General features: G+C 42.1%; 1 protein-coding gene across 1 annotated transcript in view; it reads right to left on the reverse strand.

The window, feature by feature from the left end:
• The window catches only part of LOC126252656 (cytochrome P450 4C1-like), a 121,218-nt gene extending 106,210 nt beyond the window's left edge, over positions 1-15,008 (reverse strand). The window contains exon 1 of the mRNA XM_049953559.1: positions 14,791-15,008. Coding sequence (XP_049809516.1) covers positions 14,791-15,008 — 218 coding nt within the window. The remainder of the gene's footprint in view (positions 1-14,790) is intronic.
• Positions 15,009-17,960: the final 2,952 nt, after the last annotated feature.

A 17,960-nucleotide genomic window follows, 5' to 3' on the forward strand; every position in this document is an offset into this window, starting at 1 on the left:
GTCCCATTTCAAAGATATGAAGAGCATTTATTCCTCAAATTGCCGTCATGTTCATCATAACTAATTCAGTGTTAGTCGTCCTCAGTCGGTGTCGCTCCCACGAAGAGTCTCTCCATCTCAAACAAGGCGTGTCAGTCAGTCATTATGTGGTAATCAACAGCTTACCAGTGGATGAATGGGATGGAAAAGGCATCGTCGACATGGGACAATGTACTGTAATAAGCACCGCAGTTAATAGCACGGTAAGTCTTAGAAATTCTGCAAGTTTTTCCATAATTTCATCGTGAGCCAATGACACAGCAGCATGCTTCCTCGTTTCCCCCTCACTTCAACGACACCAAATGCGCTTTCTGTGATGGCAGCTCTGCGGGGCAGCCTCTGATGTGCTTACAGGGAGTGGAATCCACTTGTATTATGACCAGGATATCGATAACGCTGGATCCACAGTGCACTACGTCCAGGAATATTGTTAGATATGTGTCTAGCATGCGTCACTACAGGGGCGGATCCACCCGCACAGAGACATGTTTAGTGGTGTGGTGGATCCATCGATCTAATAATTCCTGGATAATGTTCAGAATAGATCCACCCTAAGTGCGATCCTACGCAGTGTCAGAAAGGTGGATCTGTCTGCAATAACTCTGAGAATACTGTTTAGGATGGATCCAGCATGTTGTACTTTCGGGAAATGTTCACTCTGGATCGAACACCAGGTAATATTTTTCGCAACGGATCCAGTAAAACCAAGTTTGGGGTATGGGTTGGGGTGGATCCACCTGCATAACGATTCCTGAATGAGGTTTAGTATCAATCTGCCCCATTGCTAACCTGTAAGTTAGATTCTCCTATGTTAGGTTCGGCTGTCCCACGACAGGCAGCGCATTCGGAGTCTGTGGAGTGAGAGGGGAGAGGGGGGGGGGGAGGCGTAGAGTTCCAGCATGGGAATCCTGCACATGAAATAGCGTAATTGTGTTGTATGTTTCCAACAGAGAAATGTCGGCCCTTTAACCTCAAACATCGACACCCGCACATGTTTTTTATCTACGGATTGTACAAACCTCAGTTTGGTTATGGAACATGTATGAGTGTTGGATGGTATAAAGAGAAGTAGTGGACCACACATGGTAGGTAGCAGGAGCGTATACCAATTGAAAATCGAGGCAGCAGCAGCAGGAATCAGTTTTGTGCCCAGGTCATCTCCCTGTTGCAACTCCCTAAAAGTGGGAGTGGGAATCAAGTCAACATGAAAAACTGTTTCCAGACTCTGAGTTTCCATCAACTGCATCACTACACGAGTCTTCACAAACGTTCTCTCATGCACCGGTGTGAACACTGAATTGTTTCCAGACTTAGAATTCCCACTATATAATATGCATACTGCACTTGTAGAGTCTCAAATAGCTACGAAACGATGATTATTATACTTTTCAACTATCTAGCTGGATTACTTTCCTGCTCATCCCATCTGAAATTCATGTATGTAGATCATCGGAAAGACGGAAATTCTCAGAAAAGCTTTGGTTGGTTGATGGATGTTACACGTATAAAATCAAACAACGTCTGGAGCTGCTGTATGGCTTTTGTAACAGAATTCTGCAGTATGTCTACTGAGGTGGTAGGAGTAGATAGAAGTTGACTGCTGTTTGGATGATTTCCTAGGACGTTTCTTCATCGGTTCACGGGCGTCGCGTCGGATAATGTGGAAGCTGCACAATATTTCGACGAGACAGCTACTCGTCATCTTCACGTGCTTACTGAGGCGTTGCTGCAATGACTTGCTAGAAAAGCACAGGCGCCGGTGTTTGAGGCTAGAACATCATCGTAGATGAATCAAAGAGCACGGTGACATCCAGCGCCCCCTGCCGGACAAACGGGCTAAGGGCTTCTCGTTCGAGAGGCTGGGAAACCACGGCCGAACACAGCGGCACGGCTCGTATGCGGGCGGATGGTTGGCGCTCGGTTTAAATGTGTTGACTCGGATTCGTTTGTCTGCGGCCGACAATGCTTTAGTACCGCCATTGCTGATTCCCATGCCTTGCTGAGTTCAAATTCCATGTCCCTATTGATTAGATCGTTCCTTATACGTATTTTGATTGCTCCCTTAATGATGAAATCCCAATACGTGGAAGTCTGGTGTGACGTCTATTGTGTAGGTACATGGTGAAACACCCCCCCCCCCCCGCCCCCCCCCCCCGGATATGGTAAAATGAAAATATATTAGAAAATGAAACAGTGATGATGACAGGATCAAAGACCGACCATAAGCTTTGGCAAAGACTTTAATTATGAATGCGCAGTAGGGCACAGACTTTTTTGTACATGATTTTGTTTCATTCTCTCGTATGTAGAAGGATGGTTAAGATGTATTGCTCGGAGTATGACGTGCTGCGAGTGTTTTATATTATATGTGATTCTGAATTAGAGAAGACTTAATAACAGTATTAAGTATTTTTATTGAATTGAAGTGGAGCGAAGCTGTGAGGAATTTCCTTCATGTTTTATATCATCTTGAGAGGGACTGGCGTCCATGGAGTCGGCTGCCTGCATCTACAAATGAAATGTACGAGAGGAAGTCCAGGGTCATATTTTAGCAAGATTAACAAAAAAGAGAAGCTTTCAGAAGACGACAAATTTAATTAAAATATACATAGTGTTGGACACACAAAGAAAAAAAGAAGCGACGCAAAGTAAAGTGAATGAAGAATAATAATGCAATTGTACTATCGCTTAATTTATCCATTTTAATTATATCTATAACCACCCACTTTTTTATTTTTATAATACAACTGGCGACCTAAAGTGCCACGACTTCAGGACACCGGTTATAAGTAGGGTTTGTTAACTATTGTTATAGCAAGAAATTTCTAGGACATTGTTATTAGTCATAAAAACTAATTGTCTGTGTTTTCTGTTTGCATGAATCACAGCGGGGAGCAGGTAAAGCAAATAGGCAAAAATTGAGGAGAAATTTTTGGAAAGAAATAGGAGTTGGTCCCAAATCACGTAAAAATTTCCAAAGTAAACTGTTTTGTTCGGCACAGCAAAGGTAGGGTTGCTACGAAAGTTGCTTGCATGGTTACGTTTGTAGCGCCTTTTTTTATGTAGATAGAAACCTTTTCCTGATTATTCCTTCCTTGAATTTTATTGTAGAAAATTTACAGCAATTTTTCAGTCTGATATGCGTTATCAGTAAAACATAAAGAACTGCAACACAATAGTTTCCGTGTCATAGTAGACGTAAAACAAGCTTTGGCATCGCGTAAATTATAATTATCAAGTGTAATAAATAACATACGAAATTTTTCCATTTCTGTGAAATTTTTATTTTAACGTATTCATACAACGTGGCAGAAAAATATATGTCCGTTGTTGATAGCAACAGCGGAAACTTAATCAGACAAAGTGTCATAGAACTGTGCGATCGAACAACTGAAGTTCAGGTGCCATTTATGCCTACAGCAGAAAGTTTAAGTAGGTCAGAGATGAGTGTCACAGGTGTGACAAATGATAGCCACGCTCCACAGCAGATAACTTTGACAACAGAATGTTTACAATTGATGAGACAATGTCACTCATCTCCCAGACCGATATACCGCTCATGAGTGAAACATTGGACAGCAATAGAAATTTGAACCTTGACAACACGTTACAAACACCACTTGTTCACTAAACAAACATTAAGTTGGAAAGTACAGCTGACAGCAGCCACAGTAGTACAACTGATACACGCTATGGCAGTTATTATCTCACATAAACACGAAATTATAGATAACACGAATACTAATTTCAGTGATAAGAAACAAGATATGGATACCAAAACTGATAATTTGACACAGAATCTGAACACCGTCACACACGATATGAACACAGTAAAACAGTAACAAAACACTATTACACAAGATCTAAATACAATGAAACAAGAACAAAAACAAGTATTCAAGGATTTGCAAGACATGGTCTCACAGAAGTTCAATGACTTAGCCAAAAATGTTTGGTACTTTAATCGACGACAAATTGAATAATACGAAAAACAGTTAAACATGAAGTACTTTCTGAAGTTAACAACAACATTACGGAGTTAAAGCAGAAGGCAGATTCTTTTAACGACCTCATCATCTAGTAGAGCAACAAATAAAGAAAATCACTGACGCGAACACAGACATTGAAGCCATGCAGAACCAGTTGTGTTGGACAGTAAAGAAGGTAACCACTGTCGTTAACAAACTAAAGAAAGACTTTGAAGGAGTACCCCTAGCTGTAAAAGAGCTTACTTTAAGGATAGCAACGTTAGAAGTTGACTCAGCATCTACTAAGAACGAGAGAGGGAAGATTAATGAAAACCAAAGTGAGATCATTAGTCAAGCTGAAGCAGGTGAGGTGTGGCTTTATATCGCTGCAGTCAGGAGCCTGTGTATCGGGAGAATGACTAATGCGTTCACAGTGACAGAGGGTCTGAAACAGGTTCACTCGAGTACGCAGTTCTAATTTTCATCCATCAGGGTCCAGTAGAGGACAGAAACATTCAAGAAACAGGTGAAAAGAATGTTTTTGTGAATTGTTCTGTTCGTCATATCAGAACGTTAATTATTTATTTCGGGAAAAAGTACAATTCGAAAGTATTTTTCTATTGGCCTTAAAGAAAACTTATCAATCCGAAGGGAGTATTCTTCGCGCGTCTTTTCTCTTGGAGATATAGAATGCTTACAGCAGTCTAAACGAGTCGGAGCCCAGCCTTTCAAAGATACGGTCGTGTGTAGTATGAGCTCCGAAGGATGTTATAGTTTGCCGGTTTTAGTTGTGCTACATGTCTCAAAAGTGCTTTAAAGTAAAGGCATGTTTATTCCGGTGTTTTTCTTTTTTCTTTTTTAGAAAGTACGGACTTTTTAAGTGATTTAGTGTATGAGAAAAGACAGTAATTGCGCGTGGCATATTGAGCAGATCGTTGACCAAAAACTGGAGTGCATTAGATCCCGATAAAAAATACTGTGGCGAGCATGTTCATTTAAGAACAATCCGTGTTTAGTAGCTGTTCATATTTCGGGAAATACGTTACGATAAACTTGCTAACGTGAGTGAAAGGGTTTGTGCATGACTGCGTTAGGATTAGCCGGGGCTTGGCAGTGAAGTTATAATTCTAAACTTCAGATTATACCGAAGTTTTACTAGTATTTCCACCTTTTATTCAAAGTTAAGACCTTTCCCCGATTTTTAGAATAGTTACGTTGTATGCAGCCCGGTGCAGTCTCAGTACGTTAGGTTTCTGCTCGTCTTTCCTACCGGCGACCTGCTGCGACGAGTTCACAGGTAGTTGCTGGTAAAACCCAAGAAACGAACCTCGCCGCCGCACATATAGGGTACGTTAGATAATAGCAATACCATTGCAGAGAAGTTAGTAACCGATTGTAAGTTATGCACAAATGGACGAGAAAAAGCTATTCAGAAAAAAGAAAATGAAATAGTGAACAAGGTAAACATTAACCTACATGTCGTGAAAGGTAGGATTCGCAATCTTCTAGAAGAAAATAGTACCAGATCTGAAAATGTGCACGTAAATAATACACAGGCTACAGTGAACAAACCACAACCTGTCGGTATTTATCCTCAAATTGTCACGAGTCTTACAGCAGGTACCAGTGACAGTTGTAGTGTGCAAAACGTAAACATACCCACAACTCCAATACCTTCGACGCGCAAGTCGCCGAAGTGGCGTCAAATCTAAAGACTTGCACCTGGCGAACGGTTTACCCGGCGGAAGGCCCTAATCACACGATATTCATTTACTCCAATACCTGAGCAGTTACCATCCGGAATTACAGGTAACTACAAAAACAACATAAATACGAAGGAAAATGCCACGTGTGCATCAAATATTTTTTCAGACGAGGGTTTGCTGACACATTGACAATTTCCTACATTCACTGCCGAAGGTAAAAGAATGAACCAAATAGTATTTATCGGTGATTTTGGTCATGTATTTCCACGCAATTGGACGGAAGCACGAGAAAATCAAATTTGTCGTGGGATGTACGTATGGTGATGTTCTTTAATGGGCAACTGAAGTGGCCGAACGTTGCAGCACTTACATGCAATTTGAACGAGCTTTCTTCAAAAAATACTGGTCTGGGGCAATACAAGAAACTCGGACGCGAAGTTTTCAACCGTGAACCATTCAGTGGCAAATAAGCTTGTCTGCGCGGATACTTTGAAAAATACCTGAACAAGATACGCTACTCGACGAACCCAATATCACAGGTAGACGTATTAAAAATTTGGAAAAGTCAGTAACCTTCGCAAATTAGAGAAAAATCAGTCACAACGCCAGAGCAAGACACTGAATATTATCTGTCAGTGCTTGATTCTATCGACTTAATCTATGAGGAAAGACGTGTACCGAATAGAAAAACAGAAAATCAGGCACAACAACAACATATTTATGTAAACCAGTCAGTGAAACATGACCTAAACACACAGCAGGGATGGTACACACAAAAGCAAAGTTACATTCCCAGAGGTAACGAGTACGGTAACGGGAATGGAAAAAACAAACGATTTAAAAGAAATTTTCATAACAACAGGAGTAATTTCAATGCACGAGCGAGTTACAATCCACCATCACAAGGCCATATGCCGAACGTAAACAGAAAGTCAGCCGCAGCAGTGGCCGACGCCTTACGCTGCACCGCAGCCAACCTTTTGGGCAGCAAAATAACAGCTTTTCAGCTTTTATTAATAACAACACAATCACTCGCGAAGGAATGTCCAACGACACAAATTGGCTAAGTTCTCACACTGTGAAACTAACTGAAATTACTCCAACTAATGAGTTAGGTCACATTACGCCATCGGAAAACCCCAACCGGTCGTAGTTAAGCCCCAGGCTATTGACCTCTCATGGAGTGGGGCAAAGCAAAACTACAAACATGTTTCATAAGAATGAGATTTTCACTCTGCAGTGGAGTATGCGCTGATATGAAACTTGCTGACAGATTAAAACTGTGTGCCGGGCCGAGATTCGAACTCGGGACCTTTGCCTTTCGCGAGCAAGTGCTCTACCGACAGAGTTACCCAAACAAGACTCACGGTCCGTCCTCACAGCTTCAGTTCTGCCAGTACCTACACACCTACCTTCCAATCTTCACAGAAGCTCTTCTGCGAACCTTGCAGAACCAGCACTCCTGGAAGAAACGATATTGCCTCCGCCAGTTTTAATCTGCCCGGAAGTTTCATATCACACAGTTAATTTTAGATACAGGTTTAACTACCAACCTAATGTCAAATTCATTTTTCTGTGAATTAGGGAAGAGAGGCAAATTTCCAACATTTTCTGTCCAAAACTGCAAGGTGCAAACTGCTACAGGCAGTAAGACTAAATTGGTAAGACATCAGGCACATCAGGCACTTATTCCGTTACAAATTGAAAATTTTACAGTGAAGTGCAATTTTCTTATAATTGAGAAGCTTATTTGCAGAATATGTAGAAACGGCCAATTAAAAAAAGTCTAGTTTTCGTAAGGAACAAGTCAAATTTTTATGAAGTGTTGTGTCAGAACAAGGTATATTACCTGATCCGAAAAAACTTAATGTCATACGGAATTGCCCAGCTCCAGGGAATAAAAAACAACTAATAGCTTATTTAGGACTAGCATCCTTTTTTCGTAAATTCGTACCACAGCAACTGATGAACAGTGATGCATTACTCAATTTGCTAGAAAAAAATAGGTCTTGGTTATTGGATGATATCAGGAGAACTTTAATAACATTAAGCAGGCATTAGTCAATGCAAACATTCTTAGGCACCCTGACATGTCCACGGATTTCTGTCTATGCACAGATGCTCAAGGGCTGGGGACAGGCTTGTTCCAGATGCGAGAAGAAGAAGGTAAAGAAGTACCCAAGGTCATCACTTTTGCCAGTCGAATATTATCAGAAGCAGAAAGATCTTATTCTGTGCCAGAATTGGAAAGTTTAGCTGTAGTATAGGCATTTCAAATGTTTGAATACTTTTTTGGGGGGTAAGAATACCAAAGTTCACTGTGACCATCAGTCACAGTCATTTTCTTTTAACATGTGAGCTATTGCACCGTAGATTAACTAGGTGGTGTCTATATTTACAATAATTCAATTTCTACATCATTTATAATAAAGGAAGTCAACATGTTATTGCAGATGCATTTCTAGGTTACCACAAGGTTTAGAGGAATTTACTGAACTAACAGAGCAAGGTGCAGAAATCAAGAGGTTATTAATGCAAGGTACAACACAACATTCTGATTTCTATAAGTTTCGTAAGCAAATAAAAATTATACAACAGCATGATCGCAGATGGAGTAAAGTCATGCAAAACCTTGAGCAAAATGAGAGTGGAAAGATAAGTAAATGGTATCAAGAGTACCAGGGCGTTTCGTTTCATAGGAAATATGAAAAATCTGATCAATGGTGTGTGTGTGTGTGTTTGTGTGTGTGTGTGTGTGTGTGTGTTTATGAAGATTATATCGACAAATTCATAAGGCACACACATGAAGTATGGGGACATTATGGAGCAGGCAAATGTACTGAAAAGACTGCAACACTTTGTTATTTCCCAGTTCTGAGAAGGGAGTTCTACAACTATAAAGGAATTGTACAATATGTCAAAAATCAAAAGAGTCCAATGTGCCAAAATATACTGGGCTACACCCAATACTCACAAAAACTTTTAGATGTAGTATCCCTGGACACAGCTGGACCACATCCAAGAAGTAAGGGAGACATCCCACCTCCCTGTCAAGACACACTACCTGCCTTGATCGAGTTTGTCTGCGCCCACATCTCCTTCAGACACTGCAACCTATGTCGCACACCACTCAACTTATGTTCCTCGATAAGGACTTGGAAATAAGCCACTTAGCCATGTTACAGGACGATTCTGTGAGTGCAGCTCTTCAGTCCTCCTAATCAGGGCCACATAAAGTGCTGGCATACACCACCAGTACTATACACATCATGCTCAGTGGCAAACCTCAAACAGCATCAGTTCACTGCATAAAACCCGCTTGGATCCTGGAACACTCGGTCAAGCCACTAGATCCCCCATCGCTGTAAAACGACTCCCCCCGTGCCTCCCTTCAGTGCGCAGTCACGATGACAATGCTCCAACTAAACTGACGCAAGTTGATGCATTTCCCGTCTCCAGAGCAGGTCGCCGAATTCAACTGCCCTGCCGGCATGAGGGCTACTACGTCACATCTTAAGGTCTATGGCCCCTTGACAGTGTAAAGATTTTAAGCTTCTAAATCATTTAAACAAAAGATACAGCAGTGTATGTCTCATATTTTGATATTCGAAAACTCGCTCATGAAAAACTCTAGGGTACTTCCCGTTGATGTATAATCATGAAATTTGACACGAAGAAAGGTTTCGTGGTACAAGTAAGAAAAAAAAATCCGAAAGATGTAAATTTTTAATTGTATAAAACGAAAAACTATTTTTTGTCATTTTTCATCTGTATGTCTGTGTGTCTGTCCGTCAGTAAAAACTCCTTTCTCTCTTGAAGAGGTTGGCATATCAAATTCTATATGTGTCAAATACTAAAGTCTGCCGGCCGGATTGGCCGAGCGGTTCTAGGCACTACAGTTTGGAACCGCGCGACCAGCTACGGTCGCAGGTTCGAATCCTGCCTTGGGGATGGATGTGTGTGATGTCCTTAGGTTAGTTAGGTTGAAGTAGTTCTAAGTTCTAGGGCACTGACGACCTCAGAAGTTAAGTCCCACAGTGCTCAGAGCCTTTTGAACCATTTGAATTTGAACTAAAGTCTATGGTCCCCTGATGACGTACAAATTTTAAGCTTTTACTGCAATTCAGACAGAAGATTCAGCCATTTATATCTTTTATTTTGAACTTGTAGACCCACTCATAAGAACCTATGGTGAAGTTCACATTGAAGCAAGGTATCACAGTAAAAGTAAAGGACAAAATCCTAAAATAGTTAATTTGTAATTATATCAAACAAAAAACTACTTTTTATCATTTTTATTCATTTGTCTGTATGTCTGTCTGTTAGGACCCCTTTTTCTTGTGAATCGGTACACGTATCAAGTACAAATTTATGTCACATACTAATGTCTATGATACCTTCACGGTGTAGAATTTTAAGCTTCGAATACAATCCAAACGAAAGATTCGGTCATTTACGTCATATTTCTTGAAACTCGTAAACCTACTCGTCAAAACCTGTAGCCATTCGAACATACATTCCATGCACCATGCGTCAGAATGATAATAGGCGAACACTGCTGCATGGAAACACAAAATGTAAGTTCTAGTCATGTTTTAGTAACTAAATAAAAGCCATTTTATCAAATCTTCTATTCCTATCTGTACAAATTGAAGTCCCCTGCTCGCTTCTTTTTGTATGTCCGGGGTACCACATATTTTGATATGGTCCTGGAATTCTCAGGATCAATATCTTGCCAGTATAAAGCGGAAACAGTCAAAAATCTTACAATGAGCACTTTTTCATCTTCGCTACCGTGAAACACGTCTCCTCTATTGGACAAGGGCTCATAGCTCCTCAGGTATGCATTTTGCAGCACACGTTTATTGGATAGTTTTTCCTTTGTTAGGTCCATACTATCACCTCTGAAAGTTCCCTACCGTACAATCTTAGCAACGAAAGTACCAGTACTCTCAGAGGTATCAGCGCGGTTTCTGCTCATAACTTTCGACTCTTTCGTTTCCGGAAAAGAAACCATTACCTCATATTGATATATTTATCCTTTTCCTTCATCCTCGAAAGTTGGTAACATCTTTACAGAATCATCTTGCATTTACATACGAGGGTTGGCACTTTAATAGTGGCAACTATTTATTTACAGCTCGTAAAAAATAGATACGTGTTTCAAAGTTTTACTGACCTCCAAAGTAGTCACCAACATTGTGTATAACCCGTTACCAGCGATGTGGAAGTCGCAGAATACTCTTAGCAGTGCGAGTTGTATTGACAGTTCGATCGGCGCGGTCTATTACCCGACGAATTTGTAGCAGTTCTAAACCGAATGCCGTGGAGCGTTTCCTTCAGTTTAGAAATCGAGTTGAACTCACGAGGGCTTAAGTAATGTGAGTGCAGTAGGTGGCAAAGCACTTAGCAGCCCTATCAGTCAAAAAAATCAATAACAGCTTGCACTGTACGTGCTTGAGCATTCTCCTGCAGAAATTGTCATCACTTCTGTCTCTAAGCTGGTCGTAGGTTGTGTTCCAAAAATGAACAGCATAGAGACAGAAGTGATGACAATTTCTGCAATGCAATGCAAAATGATGGTCAGGTCCTGCAGAAATTGTCATCACTTCTGTCTCTATGCTGTTCATTTTTGGAACACAACCTACGACCAGCTTAGAGACAGAAGTGATGACAATTTCTGCAGGACCTGACCATCATTTTGCATTAGAGTGCTCAAGCACGTACAGTGCAAGCTGTTACTGATTTGTCTGACTGATGGGGCTGCTAAGTGCTATGCCATCTACTGCACTCCCCTGATTTAAACCCTCGTGACTTCAACTCGATTTCTAAACTGAAAGAAACACTTCACGGCATTCGCTTCAGAACTGCTACAAATTCGTAGGGCAATAGACCGCACCGATCGAACTTCCACATCGCTGGCAACGGGTTACACACAATGCTGGTGGCTACTTTGAAGGTCAATATAACTTCGAAACACGTATCTATTTTGTACGAGCTGTAAATAAATAGTTGCCACTATTAAAGTTCCAACCCTTGTACAATTATAGGCGCCAGCGCTTGTAACTTTGACGCTCTGTAGCGTCGTTGGAGGACGTTTCCAGACATGCGCTCCAATATAAAACTTGGTCTACTGTGACCACTAGAAGTGTGTCACATGAATTGTGAAACGCCCTGAATATGATTACGTTTGCACAGAATCCTCGTTACGCGAGTTCTACTTGCATTTAGCCAGTTTTAATTTATGTAGATATCTTTCCGTGTAAGAAATTATTATTGACCAACATAAGTTACCAACTAATCGCCAGAAAAGAAAGAGGAGTTTATAAGCGAAAATTCTTTCCATTTTCTGATCACGCCTATTCAGTGAACCACAAATTCTACGGTAAAATATTATACCACAGTATAAGGTTTTTCTTCTAAATTTGCCCTAAAATGCTATTTTTTCCTCGTTAGTTATCAGAAAATTTTCCACGACTCCAGTGCTGGGTTTTTAGTTCCTTAACCCTTTATAGGTTCATAGTCGATTCGATACTTTAACCTCACAACATAAGGTTGAAAATCTCTGTAATAATTCGGGAGGACGACGGTTCAATCCCGCGTCCGGCCATCCTGATTTAGGTTTTCCATGATTTCCCTAAATCGCTCCAGGCAAATGCCGGGATGGTTCCTTTCCAAGGGCACGGCCGACTTCCTCCCCCGTCCTTCCCTAATCCGATGAGACCGATGACCTCGCTGTCTGGTCTCCTTCCGCAAAACAACCAACCAACCATCTCTGTAATATGATGTCTGTAAACGACTTTATTGCATGCAGATACTGAATGGGAAAAACCACAATTAACTTACACCGTTTCGTCAACAGATGGTATTACTCGTTGTACTTTGTGATCGATAAACTAACGACAAAGCAGTTTCAGTTTTCAAAGCACGAACTGCGTCGTACTTTTGCTGGTTTACGTTTACAGAATTAAGTCGATTTATTATGATTTTATAGTGTAATATACATATGATGACAGTAATATATCTCCAGTATCAATGTATTTATTGCATATCGCTGTGAAATGAATGTTTTTTTTTTCTTGTCTCGTGTGTGTAAGAAGATGTACATAATCTCAGTTTTCGTCGACTTCACATTATATTTGAGTTTTCAGTTGTGCATCTAAACAAATATTGCTCTAGAAGCTATGTTACTATGGTGCCTCAGTATTTCCTTGACACTTTTATCACACAGTTTCTAAAAGATAAAATTGTGCTCAATTGTTGCAGGCAGTCTTCATAGATGCTGACTTCCACGTCTGCACAAAAAGGTCAACTTTTTGCGACCAGTGAACAGCATAGAGCTTGGGAAGTCGAGGAAGAAGTTTAGAGTGCACAGATTAATAGAATTTTGCTGTTTAAGTTTGTACTTTCACAGAATTAAATCGATCTTTTATACAACTATAGTGCAATATAGATATATTAACAATAATCTGACTTTCTGTTCACTGTGTCTAGTGCAAATCAGGCTTGAACCAATCTGAGACAGAACAGCTGCTCATGGGAGATACGTTTGATGACATCGGCACCAATTCTGAGTATGTAGGAGACACAGATGTAGAGCATATTCTAATAGGAAGTTCCAGAGGCAATAGTGACCACCAGACAGAACTGGGATTTTTCAAAGTTCACTTAAATAGTGAAGAAATATTAGAGTATATTTCTAGTTCACAGTCAGATCCTGAAATTTCTAATATGCCTGTCGTTACTCCACATCAGCTAAGTTTCCTGAACAGGGAGTGGATCCATGTCAACATAACACTAAAACATTTTACTACTATTTGATCCAAGAGTTCCTGTGAATTTGCACTCCCCTCTAGGCGTGGATGAAAATATTTTATTGGTTCACTGATGCAGCAACGTAAAATTCCTGTATACTTTATAAGGAGACTAGCTTTCCCGCCAGTTACACTAAACCTCTGTCACATCTAAAATTTAGAAATATTTTGACCAATCAGCAAATTTAAAATTTCTCCTCAAAACTGAAAATGGAACCAACACCCAGCCCAGCAGATCAAATTTTCAAAAATGCCCTACAGGATTCCAAGGGATGGAATGGACTGAGCGTATGCCTACAGCAGGTACAGCAAGAAGGTGCACATTTTGAAGCTAATGAAAGAAACCTTAACGTAGAAAGTTAGAATGCAATGCTTGGACCGTAGCTTTGTACAGACAATGTCTTGGACCCTTCCACCACCAGAACTAAGCAATGGAACAAATCTGATTTACGCGTGTATATTTTATGTGTATTTTTATTCATGCAAACAAAAGAAAACGACCAGTAAACTTTGGTTTCTTTTCTTTACCTCTATTTTAGAAAAGACCCCATTTTCAGAATGTGGTTCAAGTATTGACTATGTTGTGACTTGGCAAGACAGCCAAGCCACTAGGAGGTGAAGCCGAAAGGCACGCGTTTAAGCTCACGCAGGCTGGCGTGAGGTCTGGAACAGTTAAAGGGTTTGAGTCTAGCAAATAAATTACGTAGCTGTTGGAATACTTAACTTTAATCCATAATTGGTGAACATCGGTCTGACGGTACATGTTTTACAGCATCAATAGTAACTGGTAATGGCGCCTTGCTAGGTCGTAGCAAATGACGTAGCTGAAGGCTATGCCAACTATCGTCTCGGCAAATGAGAGCGTAATTTGTCAGTGAACCATCGCTAGCAAAGTCGGCTGTACAACTGGGGCGAGTGCTAGGACGTCTCTCTAGATCTGCCGTGTGGCGGCGCTCGGTCTGCAACGACTGATAGTGGCGACACGCGGGTCCGACGTATACTACCGGACCGCGGCCGATTTAAAAGCTACCACCTAGCAAGTGTGGTGTCTGGCGGTGACACCACAGACTACGAAAATAGGTGTTCCGAAAAATGGATTGTGGTGGATATTTAATAATTGTTGCCACAAGGTTTTTGCACTTATAAATATTCTTTATCTATCTAGGTGTGAGAAGTACTGTAACAAATTACATTTCAACGCTCTCATTTGAAAAGAAAGTTTTGCCCTATGAATGTTCAACAAGTGAGTAGCTGTAGACTCACCTGAAGATGTCTCCGTAGCGCTGGTGAGTCTCTCTGAGGCTGTGCACGAGTGCGGGGAGCCTGAAGGGGAGCCTCGTGTTGCCCAGCAGTGGCACGGTCGGCGGACCAGGGGCCGAGGTGCGCAGCCTGCAGAACCACAGCCACGCGAGAACTGACGCCAGCGCCGCGGCCAGAGAGGTGGCCACGGCGCAAACGACGGTGCAGAGAGACGCAGCCATACTGCGGAACTAGTTGCCTAGCGCGCCTTTATTAACGCCGCACTGTGGGATAGTCTGACCTTACCACCGAACGGGATCTTCCCAGCACACGTGTACGTGCATCCTTAATCTAGATCTACATCTACATCTGTGTGAGTGCTCTGCAAATTCCCAGTTAAGTGCCTGGCGGAGATTTCGTAGGACGACCTTCCAATCTCGGACTCAACCAGAATTCACACGGATTTAGGTCGAGGGATCTGGAACGCTACATATCTTGAAACTGCCTAAGGTCGTTATCGAAGGTTTCTCGAAGAAGTCTTTCACGCGGCAAGTGATATGTGATGTCACTACATCTTGAGTGAAAATAGTGGTGTAGACACACTTGCGTTCTAGCAAAGCTGGAATCATGTGTTGCATAAGGTGGTCTCTTATAAAGTGCAGTGCTGTACACCTAACAGGTTCACGAATGCCATCTCCTCGAACAAAAACGAACCGAGAATCAAGGAGCTCTTGAAGCCAAACCACACGCTCACATAAGCTTAGTGCAGTGATGGTACCGCACAGCATGTGGCTGAGAAGAACCCCATAAGCGACAGTTCTTTGCATTCACGGCACCATGCAGAGTAAAACGTGCCTTGTGCGTCCAAAGAATACTCCCCGGTCACATGTCACCCATTTCTATGTGCACGAAAAAACGAAAGGCAGCACTGGCTGTAGAATTTGAGCCATGCGCCACACGGTCGGTTACAGCTACAGAAACTTTATTAACAACTACTAGGGGATTTGGCCGCCTTCCTCTCCCTGCTACAACACATAATTCACTAGTTTCTTCGTATTTATTGATCATATTATACAGCCCATTTATTGACGAGGGGTCTCTTCGCAGCTGGCAAGCGCGACATTGGCACTTCCCATCCGTCGTTAAATTCTTGTTGTGAAGACTGATCGATTCCCCAATTTGCCTCTGTATCATTATTTCTGTTATGTTGTGTTGTCTGCGTTTCTTCGTTACGGCGGGTAGCTTCTTCATATTCTCTTCTGGTGTATCCAAGTGCTGAGCGGAGGTGGTACGCCATCCTGCAATGTCCAGAACATAAAATAACCTAGATAGCCATTGTGCTCGGTAGTGCAGACATAACTCATAAGTGTTTAAACCTTTCCCGGCGAGCTTTGATTCCTCTCTTTTTTTATTATGATGATAATTTCTCCTCTCTCACTATGATTTTTTTTTAAAAGTTGGAGCCCTTCGACGCCCACACCGGCGTGATGGCTAACTCAGAAGGTCTATTGCCATCTCTGCCTAAGGGTTAGTTTTCACTAAAGTGAGGTCTCGCAGGATGTGGGTACTGCGATGTTCGCGTACGTCTGGTTGAGGTTAACCATTAACACGCGCTCATCTGGGGATAGATTGGGCCGAGAGTTCAACGAAGGGTAGCGATTTTAAGGGCGGAGGGAAAAAATGCCAAGGCAAGAGACAAGAAAAAAAAACCTCTGTGGTAGTTGGGTCGGGTTTTAAGAGCAGCAGCGGTTTTCTTGCTGCCTGTGACAGGTCGTGCAAGGGTAGTCTTCGTCAGTAGTGGGTATCCTTTGACGTTGAGCGGTGCTGTTAGTCGGCGGCTGCTGCTGGGTGCCGACGTTGGTTCCTCAGTCAGCGTCAGCATACCTGTAACTGTTAGGTTCATCATCGTTTTGTGTCCGATAGCTCATATGTCGGATTCACAGTGTAGGGCAGTGTTGGCGGTTCGTTTGTCAGTTAGTGTGCGAGCTCGTCGTTTTCCCTGTTGTAGCCTGTTGGTCGGCTTTAATAGCATCTGGTACATCCAGTCAACGTTGCTGGTATGCAGGGGGTTGCCGATGTTGTCGCTTGTGGGTGTATGTTACCTTGCCATAGGTGTTTATGAGGCCGAAATGCACGCGTTTTAGCTCACACAGGCTGGCGTGAAGAGGGAAGAACTATACTGACGTGAGGTCTGGAACATGACAAGGAATGAGATTTCAGAAAGCGGACGTAATTAGTTTCATACTTTAATCCATTAATGACGAACGTCGCTCTTGACGGTACATGATTCACAATATTATCTGTCCAGAATACATTCTCGAAGTAATTATAGTAACTGAATATGGCGCGTTGCTAGGTCGTAGCAAATGACGTAGCTGAAGGCTATGCTAAACTGTCGTCTCTGCAAATGAGAGCGTATGTAGACAGTGAACCATCGCTAGCAAAGTCGGCTGTACAACTGGGGCGAGTGCTAGGGAGTCTCTCTAGACTAGACCTGCCGTGTGGCGGCGCTCGGTCTGCAATCACTGATAGTGGCGACACGCGGGTCCGACGTATACTAACGGACCGCGACCGATTTAAAGGCTATCACCTAGCAAGTGTGGTGTCTGGCGGTGACACCACAGTTGTGATCATAGTTCCCCAGAGAAAGGATGAAAGGATTGTTCGAGTGTCTCGAGTTCCTGTATAGTCGTGTGGCGTGTTTTATAAATACTTACTTGAGGGTTTCAAGGCGATGTTCATTGTGAAGATCCATGGTGCGCGTGTAGCGTTGAGCGTTGCTAACGATGCGTAGTTCTGTATGATTCGCAGTTGGCGCAGGTGTGTAGGAGCTGTGTGTCCCCAGACGGGAGCCGCGTACGTCGTCAGATATATGTATATTCTCACTATGGCGAGAAAGTTGTAAATTGAAATTTTATGCGGAGATCCTGAGGCAATGAAAAATGCCTTTGTTTTGAAGACTGCCACCACAATTCGCGTATCATATCCGGGGCACTCGCTCCCCTATTTCGAGATTTACTAAACGAGCTGCACTTCTTCCAACTTTTACGATGTCCTACGTCAATCCTGTCTGATGCGAATCCGACACCACACAGCAGTACTCCAGAAGAGGGCGGAGAAAAGGAGTGTAAGCGGTCTCTTTAGTACACCTTACATTTTCTAAGTGTTTTGTCGTAAATTGCAGTCTTTTGTTT

The sequence above is a fragment of the Schistocerca nitens genome, chromosome 4 (genome assembly GCF_023898315.1).
Source record: "Schistocerca nitens isolate TAMUIC-IGC-003100 chromosome 4, iqSchNite1.1, whole genome shotgun sequence".
Lineage (NCBI taxonomy): Eukaryota > Metazoa > Arthropoda > Insecta > Orthoptera > Acrididae > Schistocerca > Schistocerca nitens.